General features: G+C 56.7%; 1 protein-coding gene across 1 annotated transcript in view; it reads right to left on the bottom strand.

The window, feature by feature from the left end:
* CRB2 (crumbs cell polarity complex component 2) overlaps window positions 1-25,148 on the bottom strand; it is a 61,650-nt gene that overhangs the window by 25,726 nt on the left and 10,776 nt on the right. The window contains exons 2-6 of the mRNA XM_006121946.4: window positions 12,543-13,244; window positions 8,958-9,153; window positions 8,261-8,400; window positions 7,654-7,836; window positions 6,704-6,817 (exon numbers count right to left, since the gene is read on the bottom strand). Coding sequence (XP_006122008.2) covers window positions 6,704-6,817; window positions 7,654-7,836; window positions 8,261-8,400; window positions 8,958-9,153; window positions 12,543-13,244 — 1,335 coding nt within the window. The remainder of the gene's footprint in view (window positions 1-6,703; window positions 6,818-7,653; window positions 7,837-8,260; window positions 8,401-8,957; window positions 9,154-12,542; window positions 13,245-25,148) is intronic.

Genomic DNA, 25,148 nt, shown 5'->3' with positions numbered 1-25,148 from the left:
CACAGCAGGAAGTCGAAGGAAGAACACTCTTCCTTTGACTCCCCTTCCTCCTCGTGAAATCAGGGTTACGGGAGTCGAAGTAAGAAGTCCTCCAGCTTGACATTATTTCGAAATAAAGGCTTGCCGTGTAGACGCTCTGTCTGTTGTTCCGAAATAACGCTGCTGCATCCATGTACCCTAAGTGAACAGTTGCAAGAAAAGATGCCCGGGGATGGCAGGCAAGAATACGTAGCAGTGTTTGTAAGCTACGTGGAAGCAATTGGTTGTTTGCTGTGCGCTGCAGATGGCCCTGGACGGCTCTTTCCATCCTCTTTTCACAGGATGGGAGAAATTAATTTCCTCCATTCTGCCTTGTGGCTGTCGAGTCAGGGGCATTCTTGCAATGGCTGCAAGCAACGTTCCCCTCCCAGTTCTTCTTTGCGTCTGCGCAACAAGCCTCTGGCGGCACGTGACCAGGATTTGTTGCCGAATTTGGCCCCCTGGTTGTCTCATTAGTTGATCCAGCTTGGACTGGGGCCTGGTGACGTGCAATGGGAACACTGATCCATGCCTGTCTGCAAGACAGCTCATTGAGATTTTCTTTGACCCTTTTAGTGGAACACTCACACCTGCGTCCCGGCACAGGGCTCCGTCCGGTGCAGTGAACTGCAGGATCAGAGCCTAAAATAGTTTGGGACCATCACAGCATCTCTCCAATGCATTACATGACATGCAGCTACATAGTCACAATAACTCCTTCACTCCCAAAGCAAATACAAGTTAGGAGCACTACTCTGTAGAATGCTATTACATGACTCCTAGGAAGAGGACCGGCCCAGATTCCACATGTTGCTTCTTGGATGGAAGTTAGTGATTCCTTGACATAGTTGTCAATTTATCCCACAAGTTTAGAAATTACCATCAAGGCTCTGACTGAGCGAGGCCACGTCTGCACTGCGGGGGGAGGATCGGCTTAAGGTACACAATTCCAGCTACATAAATAATATAGCTGGAGTTGACGTACCTTAAGCCAAGCTTGGTGCCATCTCCACAGCAGGAGGTCAACAGGAGAAACACACTTGCGCTGATGTGGATGCCCTCAGCTTTCGATTTAGCGGGTCTTTACTAGACCCACTAAATCAAATCCCGGAAGATCGATCACCAGATTGTCAATCCTCCAGTAAGTGAAGATGTGGCCTGAGAGAGTTCCTGAGAGCATCGGGGTCTAGACAGCAAATCCCACTGCACTTGTCTCTCAAATAAATCTTGTTACAAAGCCTCCTCCCTGGGAGGGAAGGCGCTCTGCGGTATGTACCGTTGGCAGGGAAGCTCACACTGTTAACTCTCATTACAGATGGAGATGACGCATTTGGCATAGGAGCTGCCACACTGATCTAGCCTGCAGTCTACCCTCCCACAGTAGCCTCCCCTCGTAAGACGCCCTTGGAGACTAACAGCAGCAGGCCCAAGAGCTCTCTGTAGCTGCTGGAGCATTGCTGTTCCTGTGCACAGCAAGTCCTGCTCATCTGTCCCTTTGAGTTGCTGTTCTGCTCCCATCGTCGCCTGGCCTGATTTTGGAGGGCACGTTAAGCCAGGCTTCACCCATTTTCATTGAGGGAAGCCTGTGTTAATACTTCACCGTGGCTCCACCTTTACTAATCCTCTAAACCCTTTAACCAGAGCGAGGCAGAAGTAACTAGCGTCTCTCACGCCGCCCTCTGCTCAGACAGTCTGCTGCGACAGGCGGGTCCAAAGTGCACGTCCAAATCCCAGGGGCTGCGTTGGCTCACAGGCGCTGTGGGCGGTTCAAACCACAGTTGACACCAGGCCCTCATGCCGTGGAAACTCTGACCGGGCTGGGTTAGCGGGCTGCAAGCCGAGCCGGTCTGAGTAACAATGGAGCCCTCATGCAGTAGGGTGTGGGTTCAATTCTCCCCCCCCCCTCCCCCCCGGTAAGTGTTGCTGCTATTTTTGTTTCTTGGTCCTGGTCAGTTCCTTTTTTTTGCTCAACAAGTTTTGATGCTATTGGGGGGGCGGGGCATGAGGGTTTCTCAAAAATCAGAAAGGGGACGTGATGCCAAAAAGTTTGGGAGCCACTGCAGTAGAGAGACAGAGTGGAGTGAACACTACAAAGCTCACTGTAGCCTCATCCAGGACCAGCTAATTCCCCCGCTGTAAGAATCCAAAACCCAGTAAGCCTCTGTTTGAGCCTTTCCCCGCCAGCCAGTCTGCTACCGCCATGGCGTATGCACAGAGGTCATGTACCTTCCAGGTAACAGGAAGGCAGCCCCAGGAAACACCTGCCAGCTCCAGTCTGCAGCATTTGCTGAAAGGGCTTCCCCTTTCGATGGGTTATAGTATTTCGAGTCACGTTAGCCTCTTCCCGGACTACAGGAGAGGTCATGAGCTGAGGCACCGAGCAGACACCTGGGAAACGTCTGTGCAAACAAACCACCCGTCCGATCGGGGAATGCCACGGACTCTTCCCCTGAGTCATGGCACTGGGTGGTGTGTGGAACGAGTAACACCACCCGGCAAGCGTGCCAGGGTTGGGGCTGAGCTCTCGCACACGCAGCTCCTGGGAGACGCCAAGGCTGTGAACACCACAGAGAAGTTTCCTGCTTCCTGCAAGAGGACGGGGAGGACCCGCACGGTAGATCCGCACTGCAGTTAAAAACCCGCGGCTGGCCTGTGCCGGCTGGCTCAAGCTCATGGGTTGGACTAAGGTGTCATTTAACGGGTGTAAACGTTCTGGGTCAGGCAGCCCCGGGCTGTAGGACACTTGGCCCGAACATCTACACTGCAATTAAACAGCCCCTTAGCCTGAGCCCCACGAGTGCCAATCGGGGGGCCTGCTGCAGGTGCCTGACCACAGCACAGACACCCTCTACGGCTGACCTCTCGCGGGCGGACTCAGTGCCTCCGCGTGATGCTAGAGGGCAGACCGCTTTCTTCAGGAGCAGACCGACACCCGTATCATCAAAACGCCTCCTGTACGCTGCCTCTGCCCGGGTTAACCAGCCTAACCCTGGTTCAGCCATTACATTCTGCCAACCTACATGCAGTTCCCACGTCAACTGCATCCCCTGATCTGCCTCACGTCCGGTCCTAGACCGCTGGCCAGTGGAAACATGGGCCCCGTTGCCACCAAAAGACAATTCTGACCGAGTGGCAGCCGGAGCCAGCCCTTAAGCAGCGACCCGGTGAAGGAAGACGGTTTCTGCTGATTCACACGGTCCTCCCCCAACACTCCCCACATTCCAGAGCCTGAGGAACAGGCTGCAGGAGAGCACGTGAGAAAAAGCAGCCTACAGCCGTGGAACAAGCTCACTTTAATCATGGGAGGCCGCTTAAGCCCAAGCTCATGGCAGCGCTAAGCTGCCCCAGAAATGTGTTTTGAACAGAAACATTACGGGAAGCTTCATGAAGTTCCTCTGTGATCCTAATATGAAGTAATAAGCTGCTCACCCGGCAGGACTAGACTGGGATTAATTGACAGAGCAGGGGAGATTAATTGCTCTTGTTTCCCTGTCAGCTTCGCTCCTCCCCGAGCTCAGACAGAGCAGAATGTGACTTCCCCCCCGATCTCACCGTTACCTCTTGGAACCACCCCAAAGGAGACACGGGGATTTCACAAAGGCAGGAACGAGAACTGCAACCTGCCTCTAACCGCCTGGGAGGACTAACAAACCCCACGCAGATGCCACAGAAGGAAAACTCCTGCGCCGTCTCTTCCCACACCAGCTCGTGTCAGCGTTTCTGCCCACGAGCAGGCTCAGGGCCTTGGGAAAATTAGGTAACCCTACAGTTTGGGGAAGCGAAAGGAAATGCCCCGCACCCTGGCCCGCCAAGAGAGGTGCCGGGGCACTGAGGGAAGGAGGCGGCCCTAGAGGCACAACCCGACGAATTAGTGTGGAGACATTTCATGAACTTTACAACAATCTGTTGAGAAGAGGCCTGTATCTGCAGGTGCCGTACCGTAGGCTCAGGCCCTGCTAGAGTCTGGAATAAAGTCTACTTCTATAGCCTTGTCTACACGGACTTTTCATTGAGAACCACGTACGGTGCACGTTCACACGGAGGTAGCTCGTGTGGACACAGTCTGGCAGAGGAGCACTGATCTCAGTTCAGCTTTTGTCTCGAGAGGGGTTTAAGCCGAACTGAAGATACGTGTGTTGGAATAAATTGTCCACATGGGGGGTTGTATTGATCTAATTAAACCAGTATGACTATATTGGCATAATGGGCGCTACAAAATGCCCAGTGCGGACTCAAACATATTGCTACCTGCCACCTCCTGAGAAGAGTTAAAAACTCTCTTGTAGCCTCAAGTCTCAGAGGGGTAGCGGTGTTAGTCGAAATAACTCCTGTTGTTCTGAAATAACAAGGTGAGCATCCTCGCGCAAGCCTGTTAGTTCAAAATTATTTTGAACTAACAGGCTTGTTATTTTGAAATAGTAACCCCTGAATTGACAAGGAGTAATGCCTATTTCGAAATAGGGTTCGTGTGGACGGTCCGCTGCTGTTTCAAAACAGCTACCCCCCTGAGTCATTCAAAGTCATTAATCCCCAGTGCTTCCTGGGGTCTCAGTCAAGGTAGCACATCTCATTAAGGGAGCCTGCCTCGGGCTCATCTCGAGGCTGCCCTGTATGTGGATGTGCTATTTTGGAAATTATCATTTCAAAACAATCTTGTAGTGTGGATGTAGCCTTGGAGCCTAACAGATTTACTAGAGCGTAAGCTTTTGAGGGTAAAACCCACTTCATGAGGTTTTACCTACGAAAGCTTACACCCTAATAAATCTCTAAGGCTGTGTCTACACAGCAGCGTTATGTGGGAATAACTGATGTTATTCTGAAATAACATAGTCCGTGTCCACATGGCAAGCCGTTATTTCGAAATACTGTTGAGCTGGAGAATTTCTTACTCCCACTCCTGTAACCTCATTGTACGAGGCATAAGGGAAGTCGGAGGAAGCGTGCTCTTTCCAGGACATGCTGCCGTGTAGACAGCGCCAAACGCCAAAATAAGCTATTTTGGTTTCAGCTAAGCAATTGACGTAGCTCACGCTGGGTAGCTTATTTCAGCTTTAGCCCTGCTGTGGAGATGTGTCCAAAGGTGCCACAGGACTCCTCGTTGTTTCTGTAGCTTCAAGTTTTTCCTTTCTTAGTGTTACCATACTTGAACTTTCAAAAAAGAGCCCCCCCCCAAGAGGGAGTGTATCTGTATCTGTATCTACCAACTCATGTTGTATTAACGTGTTGTGTGGATTGTATTATATAGCACATTAACGCAACGTGAGTTGGTAGATACTGATACAGATTCGCTCCCTCTCAGGGGTGTCGTCTTGTTTGAACGTTCTAATGTGGTAACCCTACCTTTCTCCCACAAGGTGGCAGGCTTCTAGCATTTCCTGCAGGACACACGTTACTCTTGAAGGGCTGGAAGATGCAAGCCGGTTCTGGAGAATGTCTTTCACAGAACTGCCCTTTCTCAGGATCAGGCTGTTCGATCGCAGGGGGAGATGAAAGATAACCGGGAAAGGAGACAAGGTTTTCCTCGGAGATGAGGTGGATTGGCCACAAGGCACCAAAATGAAGGGTCGGGCCACACGAGCATTTTGCTAGGAGTTAGGAAGGGTGCGATAAAAAACGCAACTTTTTTCTTCGTGAAGACAAGGCCAAAGTGGCACCAGCTGATGCTGCCAGCCGGGGCAGTGACATGGGCCTAGCAAGCCTTTCTGTACTCCTGTTTTTTCTGGTACCTACCAGGCATCTGGGACAGGTGGTGCTCAGAGGGTCTAAGATGCTGCTGAATTTACACCGAACAGTGTTTTAGCAGCACCAGCCTCAGCGACCATCCCTCCACCCCGAAGGGTACAAAAAGGATTGTACTGAGCCTCACAAGGGCCTTGGGCAAGCTAGTCTCACTGTTTCACAGATGGGGAAACTGAGGCACAGCAGGGTTGGTGCAACCTACCCAGGGCCATACAGGACATCTGCAGCAGAACGCAGGCCCTAGCCTCCCAAGCAAATTCTTCTTCCCTAGCAAGCAGAAAGAGCCATGCTGTATTTTCTCACCACTCCAAGAACCTCCAATGTACCTAACTAAGAACATTGTGGTCTCCAGACTCCTGGCTCAGCACTCAGAGGGGAGCAGGAGAGGGATCCTCGTGTGATGGGCTGGTGAGCACCTGCCCCAAATGGCTCCCGCTTGTAGGAAATGTCGACCATTCCCACTGCAGCCTCTCAGGGAGAGAAATTCCTGCCTTGGAGCTCTGGCCCCAACCCCCAAAGTGCCTCCTCCTTTGGGGTTCACACGTCGTCCTCCCAAAGCCTGTCTTCCTGCCCGCGGCAGGCCCGCCGAGGGCCCTACGGCGTTGGGCCATACCCGTCTGCCAGCGCCCAAGATGGACGATCCCTTTCACTTCTGGTGCTGGACTCCTTCCCACCGACCCCTTGCCTCGTCAAGTCACAGCACGGCCAATGTGCCCTGGCCCGGGAGTCCAGTCCCCCAGCTCCGCCTGTGCGCTCGGCCCGACTCTGGAAGCCCCAGTCTGGGGTCTCCTCAGCTCGGGTCCCATTCATCTCAGTCCCACGCAGCAGCCGCCGGGAGCCAGCGCTAGCCTCCGGTTACGCCCCCCACCCCCCAATGGCAAATCAGCGACTCAACAAGCATCAGCTCCCCTGGCTCGCCCAGTGCCCCCTCCCCCGCCAGCATTACCTGCGTAGCCCGGCAGACAACGGCAAAGGAAGCTGTTCGCCAGGTCCATGCAGCTCCCCCCGTTCTGGCAGGGCTGGGACGCGCACTCGTCCACGTTCACAGAGCAGCTCTCCCCTGCGGAAGGGAACACGCGGCCCCAGGGGGGGCAGTTAGTTCAGCCAGGCCAAGCCGGGGATGCGCCCGCCCTGTGGGAGGGTGGGGGGAAGGCTGGGCTGACCCCTTCCCCCAAGTCTCTCCCTGGGAGCTTTTGGCCAGAGATGCAAAGTGCCCATTGGAAGTGCCCCTCGGTCCCCGCCTGGCAGGCCGGTATCGCCGCCCCAAGACTAAAGCACCGGAAGGGTAAGTGTTGCGCCCCAGGCCACAAGCCAGCGGCAGACGCGTGATCACAGCCCAGGAAGCCTGCTCTAACCACTAGAGGACACTCCCTCCCATAGCGCCAATGCCCCCCCAAAAGGGCGCTTCCCCTCCCCCCACTCCGGTTCGCTCTCGGAAGCCCACTGAACGGGTTCTCTCTCTCTCGAGCGGCCCTGGAGTCTGGCGCGTGCAGGGAAACAGCAGGCGACCCAACCGGCCCCCTTCTGCCTGCCCAGCCCGGCCTCGCGACTGGACGCGCCAGAGGCTGCCTGGGTCTTCCTCACGGGGGTGCCCCCATTCAGACAGTGCAGAGCCAACGTTGGGGTTTTGCACGTGGGAGGGGCCAGCAGGGCTCTCGTCATGCCCCAGCCGCAGGGCACCGGGCAGAACACGGGCAGGGGATGGGCTATCGCCCCCGCCAGGAACTCAGAGCCAGGTGGGCCACGGCCTTCCCAACGGGAGGCGCTGGTTCCAGGCCGCCTGCCCCCGCAATAGGCACCTCCGCCAAAGGAGAGCCGTGCAGCCAGAGCCCCCTGGCTCCCCCCCTCCTTGTGGCCCAAGCGGGGTAGCTCCCCCCGGGGGCACAGGGCGCTCACCTGAGAAGCCTGGCTGGCACCGGCAGAGGAACCCGGCGGCGTGGCTGTAGCCGAAAGCGGGGGGGAAGTCGGGCTGGGTCCCGTAGTAGGTTCGGTTGGATCGCTCCAGGCACACGCCGCCGTTGTGGCACGGCTGGGAAGCACACTCGTCCACGTCCTCCTCGCAGCGCTGCCCCGCGTAACCTGCCAGGCCAACCGCAGAGCTGGCACCACACGGCCCTTCCCCGGAAGGGAGGCCGCCAGCACCCACAGCCCCAAGGAGGGAGCCGCAGGAGGGGCGCCTGCCAGGGACACCGTGGGGCGGGGAGCACAAGGCAGCCGGGTGTGGCGCATGGCACTCGTGTGAGGCTAGAGCCAGTCCACCGACGGCGCCCCCGACAGGCGCACGGGGTGGGGAAGGGCTGGCAGTAGGAAAAGGGGAACCTCCGGCTTTGCAGCTGGACACGTTTCCCAGCTGTGAGCCCTGCATGCCAGTGGCAAACTGGGGGAGCCCAGGACACTGGACTGGACCACCCCGTGTCCAGCCAGCATGGCTCAGGGCAATGGCAGGTCCCCTCGGCTGCTCTGGAGCCCGACTCGGGGAGAATGGGGCCGTGGCCCTTCTCACCTGGCCAGCAGGCACAGCTGTACTCCCTGACCCCCTCCAGGCAGGTGGCCCCGTTCCAGCAGGGCTGGGAGGCGCACTCCAGGATGTCCAGCTCGCAGTGCTCCCCTTCGAAGCCGGTGTCGCCGCAGTCACACTGGTAGCTGGGGGGACACACAGCCCCACCAGAGCCCTTCAGTCCAGTGGCCCAGCTCCTCCGTGGCAAAAGCAAACAAGCCCGTGGGCCAGCCTGCTAGCCCCCGTGTCCGCCCGGCCGCGTTCCTCCCCCACGGACGGAGATGCGACGGTCCCATCTCCCTCCACAGAGCGCCCTCGCTGGAAATCCGTGGCGACGCAGGCCAGCCTCGGTGCCGGCATGCGGCCCAGGCAAGGCCAGGCTCAGAGGCCAAGGGGGGTGGCTGCTTCTGACACTTGTGGTCCTACATGTCAGCTGCAAATAATTCTCCCTGGGACGTGACGGAGCAGCTAGAGGCTGCCACAGGAATCCTTTCACGTGGCTCTGGGCACTCTGCTTGGGGGGGGCCCCCTGGCATTAACCCCCCCCCTCCATGCCCCCACGCACACTGCTCTTAGGACTACTTCAGTTTAACAAAACAATAATTGGGGGGGAGGAGAGAAGTCATCAAGAGCCCTGCAGTCAATGGATCCACGTCAAGTAACCGCGGCAATGCAAGGGGCCGTTGTGCTGTGCCCCTCTCACCTGCCCACACGGTCGTGACAGATCCCTCCGTTGCTACAGGGCTGGCTGGCGCATTCGTCTATGTCCACCTGACACTGAGGCCCCTCATAACCTGGGGCGCAGGCGCAGGCGTAGAATGCGACGTGGTCCGTGCAGGTGCCCCCGTTCTGGCACGGGTCCGAGTTGCATTCGTCGATCTCAGCCTCACAGTTGACACCTGCGGGACAAGAGCGAAGCGTTCCTGTGAGCCCTGTAGTTGGAGATCTGAGCGGGGATCACAACACCCGGGAGACCCACTCGCTAGAGTACAGACAAGGCGATGTATCAGTTCCGGGGCAGCAGACAGACCTGCGAATACGTAAGTGCTTCGTTCCACGGCTGTTTTGGGGCGACTGCGGGGCTTTGCTTTTAAATCAACAAAACTGAGCACAGTTTGGAACGTTTGTGAGTCTCCGGCATAAACTCTCATTTGCTTCCAGTGACTTAGTCAATTCCGTCGGCATTTAGCAAATGAAATACGCTTCCTAGTGCTGGGGTATGTAGAATGAATATGGGTCTGGAATGGTGGTAAGGATTTCAGCCACAGAGAGATAATAGGGTGTAATTATAGGAAATTGATGATTCAATTAGAAATCATATAAATAAATAGTAATTAGGGGTGGGTACAATTGTATTCATTGTTTGCTTATTAATAATCATTATGGTCAGGCTCTGGAGGGTGGGATCTGGTTTGGGTAATTTTTCCCTGCAATTTGGACACAAATTTGCAGACAGTTCAGTTGCTAATCGGAACACATTCGTCCCTTGGGTGGGCCGGGCTTCCAGGATTCGCACTTGGAGTTGTTCAGCTTGGAGCTGTTTTAACAAGTGTGCCAAAGTGAGCATGGCGGAAAGGGATCTAGGGGTCATAGTGGACCACAAGTTGAATATGAGTCAACAGTTGATGCTGTTGCAAAAAAAGCAAATATGATTCTAGGTTGTATCAACAGGTGTGTTGTGAGCAAAACTTGTGAAGTCATTCTGCCGCTCTGCTCTGCACTAGTTAGGCCTCAGCTGGAGTACTGTGTCCAGTTCTGGGCGCCACATTTCAAGAAAGATGTGGAGAAATTGGAAAGGGTACAGAGAAGAGCGACAAGAATGATTAAAGGTTTAGAGAACATGACCTATGAAGCCAGGCTTCATGAACTGGGCTTGTTTAGTTTGGAAAAAAGAAGATTAAGGGGGGACATGATAGCGGTTTTCAAATATCTAAAAGGGTGTCACAAGGAGGAAGGAGAAAATTTGTTCCTCTTGGTTTCTGAGGACAGGACAAGGAGTAATGGGCTTAAAGTGCAGCAGGGGAGGTTTAGATTGGACATTAGGAAAAAATTCCTAACTGTCAGGGTGGTCAAATATTGGAATAAATTGCCAAGGGAGGTGGTGGAATCTCCCTCTCTGGAGATATTTAAGAACGGGTTAGATAGACATCTGTCAGGGATGGTGTAGACGGAGCTTGGTCCTGCCTTGAGGGCGGGGGGCTGGACTCGATGACCTCTCGAGGTCCCTTCCAGTCCTATGATTCTATGATTCTATGAAAGTGTCCCAGTTTATCCAGGTAGGCTCAGGCATTGCTGTAGTCCAATGAGTTGGCACCATTAGGTGTCTGGTCAGGTTAAGTTTTCTTCTCTAACAGCTGGGTGCTACAAAACCCCAAGATCCTGCTCACTTCCATGCACTACAAAAATCGTATCAAGCCTTATTCGGGAGGGGAGTAGCAGGGTGCTTACTGCTCCGTTGATATTCACACGCTGCAACCCAGTGTCCCCGTGAGTTTGGATGCATGTGATATTTGTTCTTCGCTGCTGCATAGCCGCTGTGCTCCACTACAGAAGTGGTTGCATTGTAGGGGTCAATGCAGTGATCACTGTGCATCCTTTATCCACCTCCCAAAATGATATTGGGGGTTTGTAAGTTGCTTTGAGGTCCTCCGAAGGGAGGTGCTGGCGAAGTACAAGGTATTTGTGCTAGCAACAATACGGGTCTTAGTCACTGAGTATTAATCAGAGGAGAAACGTATCCGTTAGCTTTGTCTCAACGTCGCTTCGTCAGGCGATCAATGAGATGCTAGGACCCAGCCTGCCCGTGGCCTGACATCACCCCTCGAGTGGCACCTGCCAATCCATCTCTGACAGAAAGGAGGATTAGGCTCCCGCTGCAGGGGATGTGGCTGCCCTAATCCTAAAGGAATGCGGGCCCCATAATCTGCCAGATCAAAACCTGTCAAGCCTCCTGTCAAAACTTCCTTCGCCCACATTCCGGCGGCGAGGGCCGGGCAACGCTCAGCCTGGAAGGACCAGCGGCCCTAGGAGGCTGCCGGCCCAGCTGGGATGCAAACTCTTGTGTCCGGCTTCAGCGTCCCCGGGAACAGAGCAGGCTGCAAGGAAGTGGGGGCGCTCGGGGCACAGCTCCGGCGAGAGCTGGCTGAGCTGCAGCAAAAGCCAGCAGGGAGCTATTGAAAGAGGTGGCAGGGACAGGACCGCACCTGTAACAAATTTAAGTTCCTTTCACCCCTGCTGCTGCTCCCCAGGCTGTTTTACACCTTATTGACACCCCCAGCCCCTTCCGGGGGACCCCCCCAGCCCTGAGCTAGGGCTGTGGCAGGGAAGTGACTGGGAAACAGGCGGACAACACTCGCACGGCCATTGTGAGTTCTAAACAGAGCCGGTTCTGGAGGGGGGTGTTTCCCCCCAGCTCGAGTGACTCAGTGCATGCCTGGCAGGCAACACCTCCCCCCTCCGCTTGCAATCGGCAGTGGAGTGACCCCACATTCCTTTTTAGCAACATCATTCCCGCAAGGCCCGTGGCTGGGCCCAGCGTGCCGGCTGGTACCGGGGGAGGTGGCTGCAGCCTGAGCTGCATTCCAGTGGGGGAGCGGAGCCCCCGGGGCCCCTGCCTCTGCAGATAACTCGCAGGTGCCGATTACGCAGTGAGTCATCCCCCCGGAGTCGCATGCCAAACGCTCTCTGGTGTGAGAGCTGGAGAAACAAAGCCCCAGCTAATCCCTGCTCCACTCCGGAGCTCCCGGAGCACGCCGGGAAGGCAGGACAGAGAGCCCCTGGGCAGCCTGGCCGAGGCTAGTCACACCCCTGAGAAACGCGTCTCTCTCTGCGCTGCCCCGGAACGGTGCCATCGCCAAAGCCCATCCCTTCAGCATCGCTGCTGGGAATCCGCATCCCATCCCCCCAGGAGTCCAAACCACGCCCCAGCCGCCGCCTCAGCCCGGCGGGTCCAAGCCTCCGGCGTCTCTTGGGACCCGTGCCCGCCCGAGCGAGGACGCATGCGCTCCCCAGCCCCCTTGCTCGGCCGCGGTCGCTGAAAGCCCAAGCTGAGAAGCTCTTTGGGGCAAGGACGGTGTCCGGTGCCGGTTCGCCCACAGGCAGGCGCGTTGATGGCGCAGTGCAGACACCACAGGGGCAGCTGGTGCCAGGGGGCCAGCTGGAGGGACATGGGAAGCCCCCCATTTAGCAATTAGAATGGTGGTGGGAGCATGGGGGCGGGGCAGCGCGCCTCCCCCGTCCTATGGAAGCCGGCGCCCAGAGAGAGGCTCGGGGGGAGCCGGCAAGGTACCTGCGTAGCCGGGGACACACGTGCACACGTAGTGATCCCTCTCGTTCCGGCAGGTGCCGTTGTGCTCGCAGGGCCGGGATGCGCACTCGTCGATGTCGATTTCGCAGCGGTGTCCTTGGAAGCCCGGCACACAGAAACACTGATACTCGGCCGCCCCGTCCAGGCAGATGGCGCCGTTCTGACAGGGGCTGGAGGCGCACTCGTCAACGTCCTCTTCGCAGTGCGGCCCGGCGTGGCCGGCGTGGCAGCGGCAGGCGTATCCCCCGGCCCCCTCCGTGCAGGTCCCGTTATTTTGGCAGGGGCGGCTGGAGCACCAAGACCCTTCCAGGCGGCAGCCGTCTCCGGATGGTGCGGTGGGGCACTGGCAGATGTAGCCACGGGCACTCGCGACACACTCCCAGGGAGGCCCGTGGCAGGGGTTGCTCTCGCACGCATGTGCGGCCATGGGACACTCCGTGCCGGGGAGGTCAGGCCCACAGGTGCATTCGTAACCCTGGTGTCCCGCCGTTTCCGTGCACAGCCAGTCGGGGGGGCAGTTGTGCACAGAGCACACGGAGGAGAGGAGTTCGCAGTTGGCGCCCCTGTATGCCACTGGCTGCTGGGGGCAGAGGCACCGGTAGCCCCCCTCCAGGTCCTCGCAGCTCCCCCCGTTCTGGCACGGAGACGGCGAGCAACTGCCGGCAGCGTCGGAGCTTGACGGTCCTGTTGAGAAAGGAGACGTCCTGTTAGTCCGGGCAGCAGCACCCAACGGCCTTCTCCCGTCATCGCGGTACATACGAGGGGGCTCCGTCTTCACAGGGCTGCGCTGGCCACTGGTCGCCAATGTCCAACCCCCCCATGGACCTTGGATAAATTCTGTGGGGTGGGGGGAGATAATTCCCCCCCCCTCGCCCAGAGGCCTTTAGCCCCGCTCACGGCTGAGGGGTGCTGTTACAGCAGCGAACAAAAGGGCTTTTCGCCCATCGGGGCCTGGCCAGGAGCAGCCACAGACGTGGCTCCGGCTCCTCCCCCCCCAGCCTGCGTCACCTCCAGATTAGAGACCATTGCAAGACGCTCAACTGAAACCCACCCCCGGGAGGAAGCTGGTGCCGACTCAGTGGCCACCACGGGCCTTACTGGCCACACGCTGCCGAGTGGTTTCGGGGGGTTGGGTTTGATCTTCAGAGGCTAAAAGGGCTTGTGACCGTCGTACCTGGAAGCTGCCCCCTCGCTGGGGCCTTGCTCCCTCCTCCTCCTCCTCTTTCCTCTCCCGCAGCCCCACCTCCACCTCTGCTCATTTGGCCAACTGATCCCTGGCTCATGCGCACCCTTCAGCCAGTCGGCTGGCGCTCTGCTCACACTCGTCTACGTCCTTCCCGGGTTTCTTTCCATAGATAAACGGGGGGCGACTCCCCTTCGCACGAAGGGGCTCTGTCACCCAAAGTAAGTGGCCGAAGCTACCTGCCAAGTGAATGAACCCAGGCCAGCTGGCCTTCTCGAGCCAGCTCCGGTCGGCAGCCCCGCTCCCTACTCCAGCCATCCCGCTCTCCCAAGGAGCGAGTCGGTCTCGCCCGGGCCCCGGGGAGCAGAAGCGAGAGCTATCGATGGTCCAAACTGGCCTATTTCCCACACGGCCGTTGGCCACCAGACGAGCAAGCCTCTGACCCTGGCCAAGGCCGCTACGCCTCTAGGGAAGGGAGGGATTCCTCGCTGCAGGGAGGCCAGCGCTGGGGGAGGAAGCGAGGGGCAGCAGACAGTGCTGAAGACATGCCGTGGGCTTGGGGTCTTCTGGGAGCAAGGTCCAGGGCTTCCCAGAGCCTGGGCAGGCGCAGATTCGGCTCTTGGGTTGTTCCATCCAACCTCCCGGACTGCGGGGGGAGGTTGTGTTGGTTCCCTTTCCCGAGACCTTGCTGCCCCAACAGCCAGGGTTTCTGGGTCGCTGTGCCTTTAAATTCCTGCGCTCCCCACCCCCACCAGATGCGGCAGGGGAAAAATGTCCCCGCCGGCCTTCCGTCCGAGAAAAACAGAAAACGTTACGTGTCCGGTATTTTCTGGTTGGTTGGTTGTTTTACCGGACAGAAGACATAATTACTGGACTGTCCAGGCGAAAACCGGACACCTGGCAACCCTACCACCAGCACCAGCCTGGTGTGGCTAAGAGCAAGGTCCTTCCTAGGAGAAGGGCCAAGTCCCAGGGTGGGCGAGGCCCGCAGACCTGCCACGCTAGCGACCGAGATGCGGTTCCCCGGTGCACCGGGCAAGGAGGGGGCGAAGGGGTGCTGGCTTTACTACTCAAAAACCAGGCGTCGCTTGGTGGTTTCCCTCACTCGCCACCCAGACATGGGACACTGCTCGTTGAACAATGCAGGGGAGTCCCCATTTGTCTCCCCTCCGCCCCCCACACACTTCCCCGGCCCCTTCCCACTGAGCAATCAGACTGCAGATGGAAGGGGGAGGGGACTGGTGGGCATGAGACTTGCCCGGCCGGGGGAGCTGCACAGGAGGCTGCCAAGAGACAGGAAGGGGGAAGCCAGGTGACTTCCCTCTGGCCCCCTCTCCTCCCCCCTCCCAGAAGGCTGTGTGACGCCGGGGGAGGGGACTCTCCGAGCTTGGTGCAACTCACCTTTCACGCTTGGCACCACCCAGAAGCCCCTGGCTGCCAAGCCCAGGGCCAGACACTGGGTGCAGCGAGAGCCCCCTCCCGGCTGGGCACGCACAGTCATTTACCAGATGTGTTGCTGTATTTATGGGTGCCCCCCTCCCAAGGCCTCCATGCTGAAAGCCCAGATAGCGCCGTCGGCAGGAGAACGAAAGGAGGCAGGAAACCAGGCTGCTGAGCTGGGCATTGCTCTGCATTGACAATAAGCACATTAGTGCATTAGCGACGCCTCAGGTGAGATGTCACAGGGCAGCGCCAAGCTAGCCGGCCGTGGACAGGCGCCGGAAGCGCGAGCTAGTGGTCAGAGCAGAGGCCTGGACTTGGCCAACACTCCCTGTTGGCGACGTCTCTGGCCAACACTCCCTGTGGCTGTTCCTGGCTCTGCTACCCCCTCGCTGCCTACGATTCCCTGACCCCGCCGTGCACTGGGAAGGCGCCAGCGACGTCTGCACGTTCCGAGGTGGGCGGCGAACGCTTGTGGAGGGGGGTGTAAACGCAGCTTTTTCGTAACGAGCGAGGCTGGCGGTGCTGGTGCTGCTCCCCGGCCCTACCCTTCCCGCGTGCTCCCAGCCGGGCGCAGCAGTAACCGCAGGACTGACCTTTACAGGAAACCTCTCCGTCCTCGGGCAGGCTTACGGAGAGTGGACAGCGCCAGCACCCTGCGGATTAGCCCAACCCGTTTTATTTCCGGTGCCGCTGAACTCCTTTACGGGAGACAGTCGCTGCCTAAGCTGAGGTTTCCATAAGGGGCCCTGTACCAGATGGGAACAAGCTAGTCCGGGATCCGGTAAGACAGAGCAGCATAGAAACGCAACACAGTCGTTCACTCCCAAGAAATCCCCACTACTCCATCCTGCCGGCCAACGCCCAGACAGCGCTGGCTACGGCCTTCTAGCTTTAATTACATGCCGGGGTAAAGCCTCGGCAGCTGAAACGGCAGGTCAGATCCCTCAGAGCTATGCTCCACGGTGCAGCAGGTGAAAGGGCAGGAAGTTAGCTGGGAGCAGACGATTCGAATGTGATTTTGCTTCCGTACTCGGCGTCTGAGGGTTGCTTTCACGGGGGGGAGACAGCCCACTCTGCAGCCCCTCAGGGATATTGGGTGGTTGTCTGCGAGAGAAACCAGGCTGCTGCACTTGGAGAAAGCTGGGCAGGATGTGCTTGATTCACCAACCAAAGTAGCTTCGTGCGCAGCGTGAAATAAAAGGAGAAGAGTGCACGAGCACACGCAGTTGCTGCTTTGGATGAACAAATGATGGATGTTGAGGAGCGGGTATTCGGCTGATCGTGTAGTCGATACACGGTGAGTCGATAAGGGGAGGCGCTGGGACCGCTGCGGCTCTGCCACTTAAATGTAGTAAGAGGCGGGCAGCAGAGGGGCAGTGGTCCCAGACCAGTGTGAGCCAGGACTGCTCGGTCCTGGCTTGCGCCGGGTCCAGCAACACCGTTCATGGCAGTCCAGGCTGGCCGCGGGCAGAGGCTGCTCCAGCAGCGACCCCTGTCCATGACCAGCCTGGGACCCACTGTAGACAGGGGCTGCTGCCAGCACAGCTTCTCCCACGGTGAGCCTGGGCCTGCTGCGGGCAGAGGCTGCTTTGTAGAAGCCTCCCCCCCCCCTTGCTGCCTCTGATACAGAGGCAGCAAGGGAGGTGAGGAAGCGAGTAGTTGCATGCTCACAGCCCTAGAACAAATCTTCATTCGCCACCAGATCTCAGCTGGCAGAATTTTCCGCAGCCCAGAGGTTGGAAAAGCCAGGCACCTGCAGCCTGGTTTCACGCAGGTGGGATTCACAGGCTATTTTGCACCAGAAAAGTGGGTCGGCGGGAAGTGACCTTCTGTGTGAGAAGTGGCCTCCCAGGCAGACTCAAAACTCGCGCCGCAGGGAGCCAAAGCAGAGGAGGAACTGCCGTTCCTGCAGAGACGGTTCCCCCGTCGCCTAGCGCTGTCCGCCCGGGATCCCTGGTGTTTTCGGGGCCAGTGTGTCTGGCTCTCCGTCCGGTCACTCTCTTTTAAACAGCGCGCTGCCCTGGGCTGCTGGGAGGAGGAGACCTCCAAGAAACTCCAGCAGTTGCCGCTAGGGAGGAGCCTGCACCCAAGTTACCAGCAGATTTGCCCAGCCCGGCGGCCATGCTTTGCTTGCTACCCGAGTCCTCCGGCCTCACTGCCGCCAGCCCAAGGAGACTCACTTGAAGGCATCGTGCCCCTTGCTGGGGATCGGCTGGGTGCAAACCCCGGGCTCTCCTGTCCCTGCGGCCCCTCACGCGCTCGTCCCTCCGCGCCATCCGTAGCAGAGCCCGTCGCCGGTCGGCTCTGCCTCGCTCCCGTGTGTTTTACACGCGCCTGCTAGTGACCGGTCCGAGGATGTCTAGCACCTCGCCGCCCCAGCAGCGCCCCACTCCCTAGGCTGCCGGACGGGCCCAAGAGCGATTTAGCCCAGACCTGCACCCACAAGAGCCTGCTGCAGCCCTGCCCCCCTGTAATTGCTCCCTGGCGAGGCCCCCGGGAGGAGCTTGCGCACCGGGGGTGCTCGGGAATTGACCAGGTTCCTTCTCATTCCAAACACGTCGACCGCCCCCCTCCCGCCGCCTCGCTCGTGATGCTGCAGCAGGCTGCTGTGCCTGGCACTGTCCAGCGGGCCCATTCTTCTGCCCTCGGCCCCTTTATTGACCAATTCCCAGTCAGGCGGAAACCAGGGATGACGAAATCCGCCTGGAATCTGCTGGCGCAATTAGCGCAGGGATGGGGGGGCTGTTCTGCACCGAGGCCTCAGCAGGCGGGAGCCGGGAGCTGTGTTGCCTCTAATGAGCAGCCAGGCTTGACCGGCACCTTCCCGAGGCCGGGCCGAGACAGGCTGAGGCCCTCGGCACAACACGCTGCTCTGCTGGCAGGACCGGTGGCTGGCCTGGGCGGGATAGAATCATAGAATAATAGGACTGGAAGGGACCTCAAGAGGTCATCGAGTCCAGCCCCCCGCCCTCAAGGCAGGACCAAGCTCCGTCTACACCATCCCTGACAGATGTCTATCTAACCTGTTCTTAAATATCTCCAGAGAGGGAGATTCCACCACCTCCCTTGGCAATTTATTCCAATATTTGACCACCCTGACAGTTAGGAATTTTTTCCTAATGTCCAATCTAAAGCTCCCCTGCTGCACTTTAAGCCCATTACTCCTTGTCCTGTCCTCAGAAACCAAGAGGAACAAATTTTCTCCTTCCTCCTTGTGACACCCTTTTAGATATTTGAAAACCGCTATCATGTCCCCCCTTAATCTTCTTTTTTCCAAACTAAACAAGCCCAGTTTATGAAGCCTGGCTTCATAGGTCATGTTCTCTAAACCTTTAATCATTCTTGTCGCTCTTCTCTGTACCCTTTCCAATTTCTCCACATCTTTCTTGAAAGATGGATCCCCCTCTGCATGCAGAGACACCGCTGCCGGGAGCGAAAGCCGCCGAGCAGAGCTGCCCTGCTGCAGGCCAGAGGGGACGTACCCCAACGCTGATGCGGCCAGGGCGAGCCCGGCGCCTGAGGGCTGTGACGGCCGCGCCGACACACACAGGCAGCTCGGGACCGGTGCCGCCGCAACACAGCCAGCGAGGGTTGGCAGCAGACCAGGCGCTCTGCAAGCCCCGGCCGGGGGGCTGCGCTTGTGTGCCTGCGGGAACTCTACCCGCAGCAGAGTTAGGAGACACGTGCTCTCGCTTTCCCGACCTCGGCCCCTCCGAGAGCCTTCCCCACCCTCTGCTTTGGCTCCCGGGGGCGGGGCTGCTCATGAGTGTTCGTGGCTCACGAAGGCTCACTTGGCCCCAGAGAACAGTTTCCATGACAAGTGCGGGGCCTCGTGGCCGCACACCAGGGCGGTGAGCACGGGGCACAACCCACGTGCAGACAGGGAGGGAGACAGACCCTGCGTGGAGTTTCATGAAGGAGCGGGAAGGCCCCAGTGACCCAGCACAGAAAGGCAGGGAGGTTCTACGTGGCCATAACAAGCTGCGAACTCTTCCCTGCTCATGCTGCTCGGTGTCACCATGGCCTAGGGCCCCGCTTGCATAGAGGGCCCTCAGCACTAGAGTTGCCAGATATTTTCACAAAAAATCCCGAATATGACCGGGAGAAAAAATTGGTTGAGAACAAAAAAAAAAAAAAAAAAAAAAGTTGCCGTGCCTTTAAATCCCCCCGCGAGACGCAGCAGGAAAAGAATGTCCCTCCCGACCTTCCATCCGAGAAAAACAGAAAATACCAGACATGTAAAATTTTCAATTTTTTTTTTACCAGACAGGTGAAAACCGGCAACCCTGTTCAGCACCAGCTGTTGTGCTGGGCCCTTTAACCAGTGATGGCCTGTAGCTGTTCCCAGGCCCACTGATGGGGGGGCCATTGCCCTGGGTCAGCGATTCAAAGGGGCCCTTTAAATCGCTGCTGGAGGGCTGTCCCACATGGCTCTGAAGGGGGAGGGCAGCACCATCGTCCGGACCACCCTGATGGCTGACGGTCCCCAGCCCCGCGCCTTCCACCTGAGGCCTGGCTCCTTCTGGGGGCGTGGAGCCAGGCCCCCCCATGCACCTCTGGCCCAGGGTCCATGGAAGCTGTCAGCCCCCCGGCTGTCCCAGTACTAGTATTAACCTGCTGATTTAACTCTACCTAAGAGCGATCGCTCCCTCCCCGGCCAAGAGTTTGGGGAACGCTGCCTCCGTTGAGCAGCGGCTGGGCTCGACTCCTTAGATGTAACGTCGAAACGAATTATGTAGTTCATCGCCTTTGCCGGAACCGATCAGCTCTGCGCCATAGGCGTGAACCACGATCAGCAATTCCCCCTCCCACTTTCCCGGCCTTGTCTCCTCGCGGCCCAAGTGGCTGCACGCCAGGTTCCAGGCAGCAGAGGAAACTGGCCACCTCAGAAGCCCACCCGGGGGTCAGAGAGGCCAAATGCTGCACGGAGACATGATACCCGCTGCGATGGACCACTGAGAAGCTGAGGCTGCATCTACACTGGCATGATTTTGCGCAAATACTTTCAACGGAAAAGTTTTTCCTTAAAAGTATTTGCGCAAGAGAGCGTCTACACTGGCATGTGCCTTTGCGCAAAAGCATCCGTGCCAGTGTAGACGCTCTCTTGCGCAAGAAAGCTCCCATCGCCATTTTAGCCATCGGACTTTCTTGCGCAAGAAATTAACATTGCTGTCTACACTGGCCCTCTTAGATCATGAGACTATAAGAACGGCCGTACTGGGTCAGACCAAAGGTCCATCTAGCCCAGTAGCCTGTCTGCCGACAGTGCGCAAGAGGGCTTATCCCTGAGCGGGAGCATCAGAGTATTTGCGCAAGAACCACTGATTTTGTCCATTACAAAGTCAGCGTTCTTGCGCAAATACTAGCGGCCAGTGTAGACAGGCGGCAAGATTTTGCAAAAAAGCGGCTGCTTTTGCGCAAAATCTTGCCAATGTAGAAACAGCCTGAGTGTCTGGAAGAACTTCCATTCCTGTGTCAGTGCTCCTGGGGACATGGGCAACGCTTGGGTCTGGGCAGCACCGAGCTCTTACGGGAGAAACTGTTCAAGTATCACGCTGGGACCCTCACTTTCCTGCCGAGAAATGGATCCTGAAAACATCTCGGAACGCTCCCGCTCCTGGACTCCAGGACCTGCCGATTCAGTTCCTCTCGCGGCTATCTCGGTTATTGCCGCACACGTTGCAGATGCTAAGTGAAAGGTGAAAAAACACATCCAGGAGGCTATGGCCAAGGCCGGGGCTTTGTGCACTAGCAACAGCCTTCATATGCAAGAGCCCTAGCCAATGCAACGAATAATTCGAGACTCAAGCCTGAACAACGTGTCCAGGCACAAAAGAAACGGCTCCTTGTTCGTTCACTCGATTCAGATCAATCGTACACGTACAATAATGAGCCACAATCTGCTCTTGGTTCCACCGGCACCAGGCTGAAATAACGCCAGCGCGCCAGCCTAACGGAGCCGCAATTGGCACAATAAACGCAGGAGGTGAAGTATCTGGGAGCTAATTGTTGACTTTGAGGCCCTTAACTGGGAAACCCATTGGAGGAAAGTCTTTTTGCTGCATGTGTTGGGACAGTGGCCAGCACTATGGGACCCTGAGCCACATTTGGAGTCCCAGGTGCTCCAGCACCACAAATAAGTCCACGTAATTAACCACCAGCTGCTCCGAATGATACGGAGCTAATGGATTTAGAGAGTGTGGAACAGCCATTTCACACATCACAGCCAAACCTTGGTTGGTTGTCGCTCTAATCCATCACTCCTGGGCGCGAGGCTGCTGGTCAAGGATACAATAATTACCTGGTAAACAGAGACAATTAACAGAGCGCAAATTCTCCAGGCCCAGAAGAAATGGATTTCCTATCTCGTCTCTCTCAAACCACTAGCTCCCAGACGCAGCTCAGGGGGTCCCCTTTGCGGGACTCAACCGCTGATGAGAATTCTGTACGAGTGTCCCGTGTTGATGGTTAAGCACCCACAAATCGCACTAGCTCGGAGAGTAAGTACCTGGGATGTGCCATGCCCACGGCTGTGCTTCCGCATTTCCTATGAACACTGCCTGTTCCTCTTGTGCACACACCGCTGTCTCACACTTGCTTTTCGACTACAAGCGTCCAAGTGACCCAACAGGGCTATTCCTGAGACTGATTAGTATTAAAGGAGCCAGCTCAGACGACGGGATTCCAGCAGGGCGTGAGCCCCTGAGCATATCCCCTCTGCCAGCTCCGGGGAAGTTCTCTGACAATTGCACAGATGACTTGCCGCATTAGCAATGCGCCGAGAAGGAATCCGAATGCTCGTTAGCCTCCTGGGGAAAGGTCACGTCGCAGCCTGTCAGAGACTCCACACATGTGAGCGTCAAGAACGTGCCCCTGTTTAACTCTGCATTTGGTCTTTTCGTTGATCAGTGCCAGGGACATGCACGGTATTTCTTTTCTGTTTTGGTAAGGGATGAGTATGCATATGCATGAGTTAATTACCATAGTGAATAAATTAGCCTTCACTGCTGCATCTTACAGCCACTGAAAACATGCTCCAAACCAAGCTGCTCCAGTTTACAGACTGGGGAGATCCAGATGCAGAAGCCAACAGGACACACACATTTGATGCCTGTCTACGGAAGACACGGTTGCTAGATTAAAAAGGGCCATTTTCCCGTCTTCTGATGCAGCGCAGGCGGAACACACTGATCATCAGAAAGTGAAACGAGGTACAAAGCCGGGCGCACCCCACCTGCCAGCCAGGCACCCTGCTCTGAAATGAAACTGGGGGAAGCAACCTTCAGACGTAGGTTCCTCTCAGTTAGGGCTGGGCTACAATGAATTTCAAAGCGTAACACAGAGTAGGAGTCGGATATAAAGCGCTTCTCGAACTCCTTCAGTGCAAAGCGTGTGGTGGTCTTCTGCCCTCCCCCCCTCCCCTGTGCAAAGCTTCACTTCAGTTTTGCAACCAGACTAGGAATCTCCAGCAGCCAAGCCTGGTTTGCCCAGCTGCCTGTTTCTCTCCATCTCCTTCTCTCCTGGTACAAGTCTAAGAGATCTGGTTTTGAATATAAATGTCTCTTTCAAAGGAAGTTTTTTTTTAATGGAGTTTGCAGCCTGTTCTCTTTCTTTGGGATAAGAGGACTCCTCCTGATGGGATATCTTTGTATTATTCTTCTATTCTGCTTGGTTTTTCCACTTGAGCAATATTAGGAATAGCAAGTTGGAGTTTGCAGGACAACTTTCGGGCGGGGGGGGGGGTCTTAGAGGTGTGCACTGTCCAGCCTGAACTGGAGGGGTTGGAGAACGTTTAACAATTTTTTTCTCTCTCCAAAATGTTCTTTTGTCTTTGGAATCAAATGGGTATTAATCCTCTCCCTACCAAACAAAAAACCACACCCTGATTTTAAAATCTGATTAAAAGTCTCTTACTCTCACAATTTGCCAGGTATCAGTGCCTGGTCTCTCGGGCAGTCGTGATTACACTAGTTCAGAAATCCCTAGGGAGTGTCTTCCAAGCCTGAATTTCCACTATAAAAAGCAGAAGAGACATTTCAGGCTTTATTACCTCCCATACAGACGGGAACAGGGAAACTGCCCCGTATTCTCTCCCGCACTTACGCAGGTCACTGTGTGTAGCAGAGAACACGCCAAGGTACTTGCACATTTAGTCTCTTTCCACAGGAGGAGGCTGGGGTCACGGGCCTGTCGTTCACATGCAAAGCAAGACGGGTGGAATCTGAGGAAGTTGCAAAGACCGGCAAGGGAGTGACAGAAAAGAATGCAGCGAAGTGTCTTTTTAAAAATAGCATTTAAATGTCATTAGCCCTCCCATTGTCTGCAAAGCCCTATTAGCTGTTGGAAAATAACTCGGTGCCTGGCCAGGTTCTTTCTAGTCAACAAACATCCCCCACAGCCAGCCCGTCTGGGGCAGAGGTGAAATAAATACAGTTTAACTTTGGGGGCTGAGATCTCCCTCTGCTCCGATATCGTGCTAGCAAGGCTGGAGAAAAAGGGCTCTATGGGAGATTACCCCCCGCAAATCCTTGTGCACTCTGGAAGGAAGGGGCCATTCAAAGCCTTGCTCCCTGTCCCAGAGGTAAGGAGGGGCCCGGTGGCACCTTAACGACTCAGGACACGTCTACACTGCGGGCTAAAGTGGAGTTAAGCGACGCCACTCCAGCTACGTTAATTGCATCGCTGAAGTCGAAGTAGCTTCCCTCTGCTTTTGGCGCTGCCGACTCAGCAGGACGTCAAAGGAAGAGCACTCCCTCCGAGTTCCCGTCCTCCTCGGGACGTGAGGGTATGGGAGTTGGAGTAAGAAGCCCGTTATTTCAAAATGATTTCAAAATAATGGGCTTGTGCGCTCTGCTATTTCAAAATAAGCGTGCAGCGCGGACAGCCCCGCCGATTTGGGCACGTGCTTTCGTGGTTATACCCCACTGCCTCGGATGCATGGCCGACCACGTGTATTTTGCCCACGAAAGCTGATGCCCATATAAATCTGTTTGTCTCTAAGGGGCCCCAGGACGCCGCGTTGGTTTTGCAGATACAGACTAACATGGCGCCCCTCAGAGACGTGTCCTGGAGATGTTTCTTTCCACAGTGCTCATCCCCAGCGTCTTCTGAGCAGGCTGGCCTGCCCCCAAATGGCCCTGCCGCCTCTCCAGGGTCGGGGGCTCCTCCTGCCTCACTTTGCCTGCAAATGAGCTACTGGAAACGGGAGGGCGCGCAGGCCGGAATACCCCTCAAGCGTCGTTTCCGTCCAGCAGCTCCGTTCACAGGAAGGAGGCCGGTTACCCAGAAGCCTGCACACGGACACGGAGCGTCTGAGGGTAGGTTGGTTAGCCAAGGAGGAAGCAATTTCAAACCCAAGGATGCGAGACTTTTGGAAAAAGTCCCTCCGTGTTCCAGCACCTCACCACCGGCAGGCACCATCCTGGCGCTGAGGCGTCCCCCTTCCACTTTGCCACAGGAATGATGCTCCAGGGGCCCTGCTAAGCTTTGTTAAGCAGGCTCCAGGCTCACGTTGCCCGGAGGTGCCCTAGACCTAGAAACGGGCCAGCTTAGAGTTGCTATACAGGCACCATAGTGACGACATACGGAATACGGTCCCCATCGTGCCCTTGAGAAACATTGGCTAGTTTTGTAGCGCCCCGTGAGGGGAGCACTACCCTTACTCTGCAGCAGGGAAAGGAAGGCAGGCAGCAGCTAAGGGACTTGCCCAAGGTCATTGGAGCAGTTTGTGGCAGAGTCAGGAAAAGAGTCCAGGAGGGTTGATCCTCAGTCCCCGACTTGAATCACTTGAACTGCCATTCTCCCCCATTAGAGATGAAGCACCATCCGGCGCTGGGGCGGGCTCCTTGGCCCCTCTACACCCGGGGTCTCCCACCTTTCTGAGCATCAGATCACTTTGAATTTAGGTGCAATCCAGGATCTACCTCAAATATAAACACCCTGGCCCCGCCTCCTTCCCGCCC

The sequence above is a fragment of the Pelodiscus sinensis genome, chromosome 22 (assembly GCF_049634645.1).
Source record: "Pelodiscus sinensis isolate JC-2024 chromosome 22, ASM4963464v1, whole genome shotgun sequence".
Taxonomy (NCBI): Eukaryota; Metazoa; Chordata; order Testudines; family Trionychidae; genus Pelodiscus; species Pelodiscus sinensis.
The sequence above is the reverse complement of the archived record's forward strand: the minus strand, read 5'-3'. Positions and strand labels throughout refer to the sequence as shown.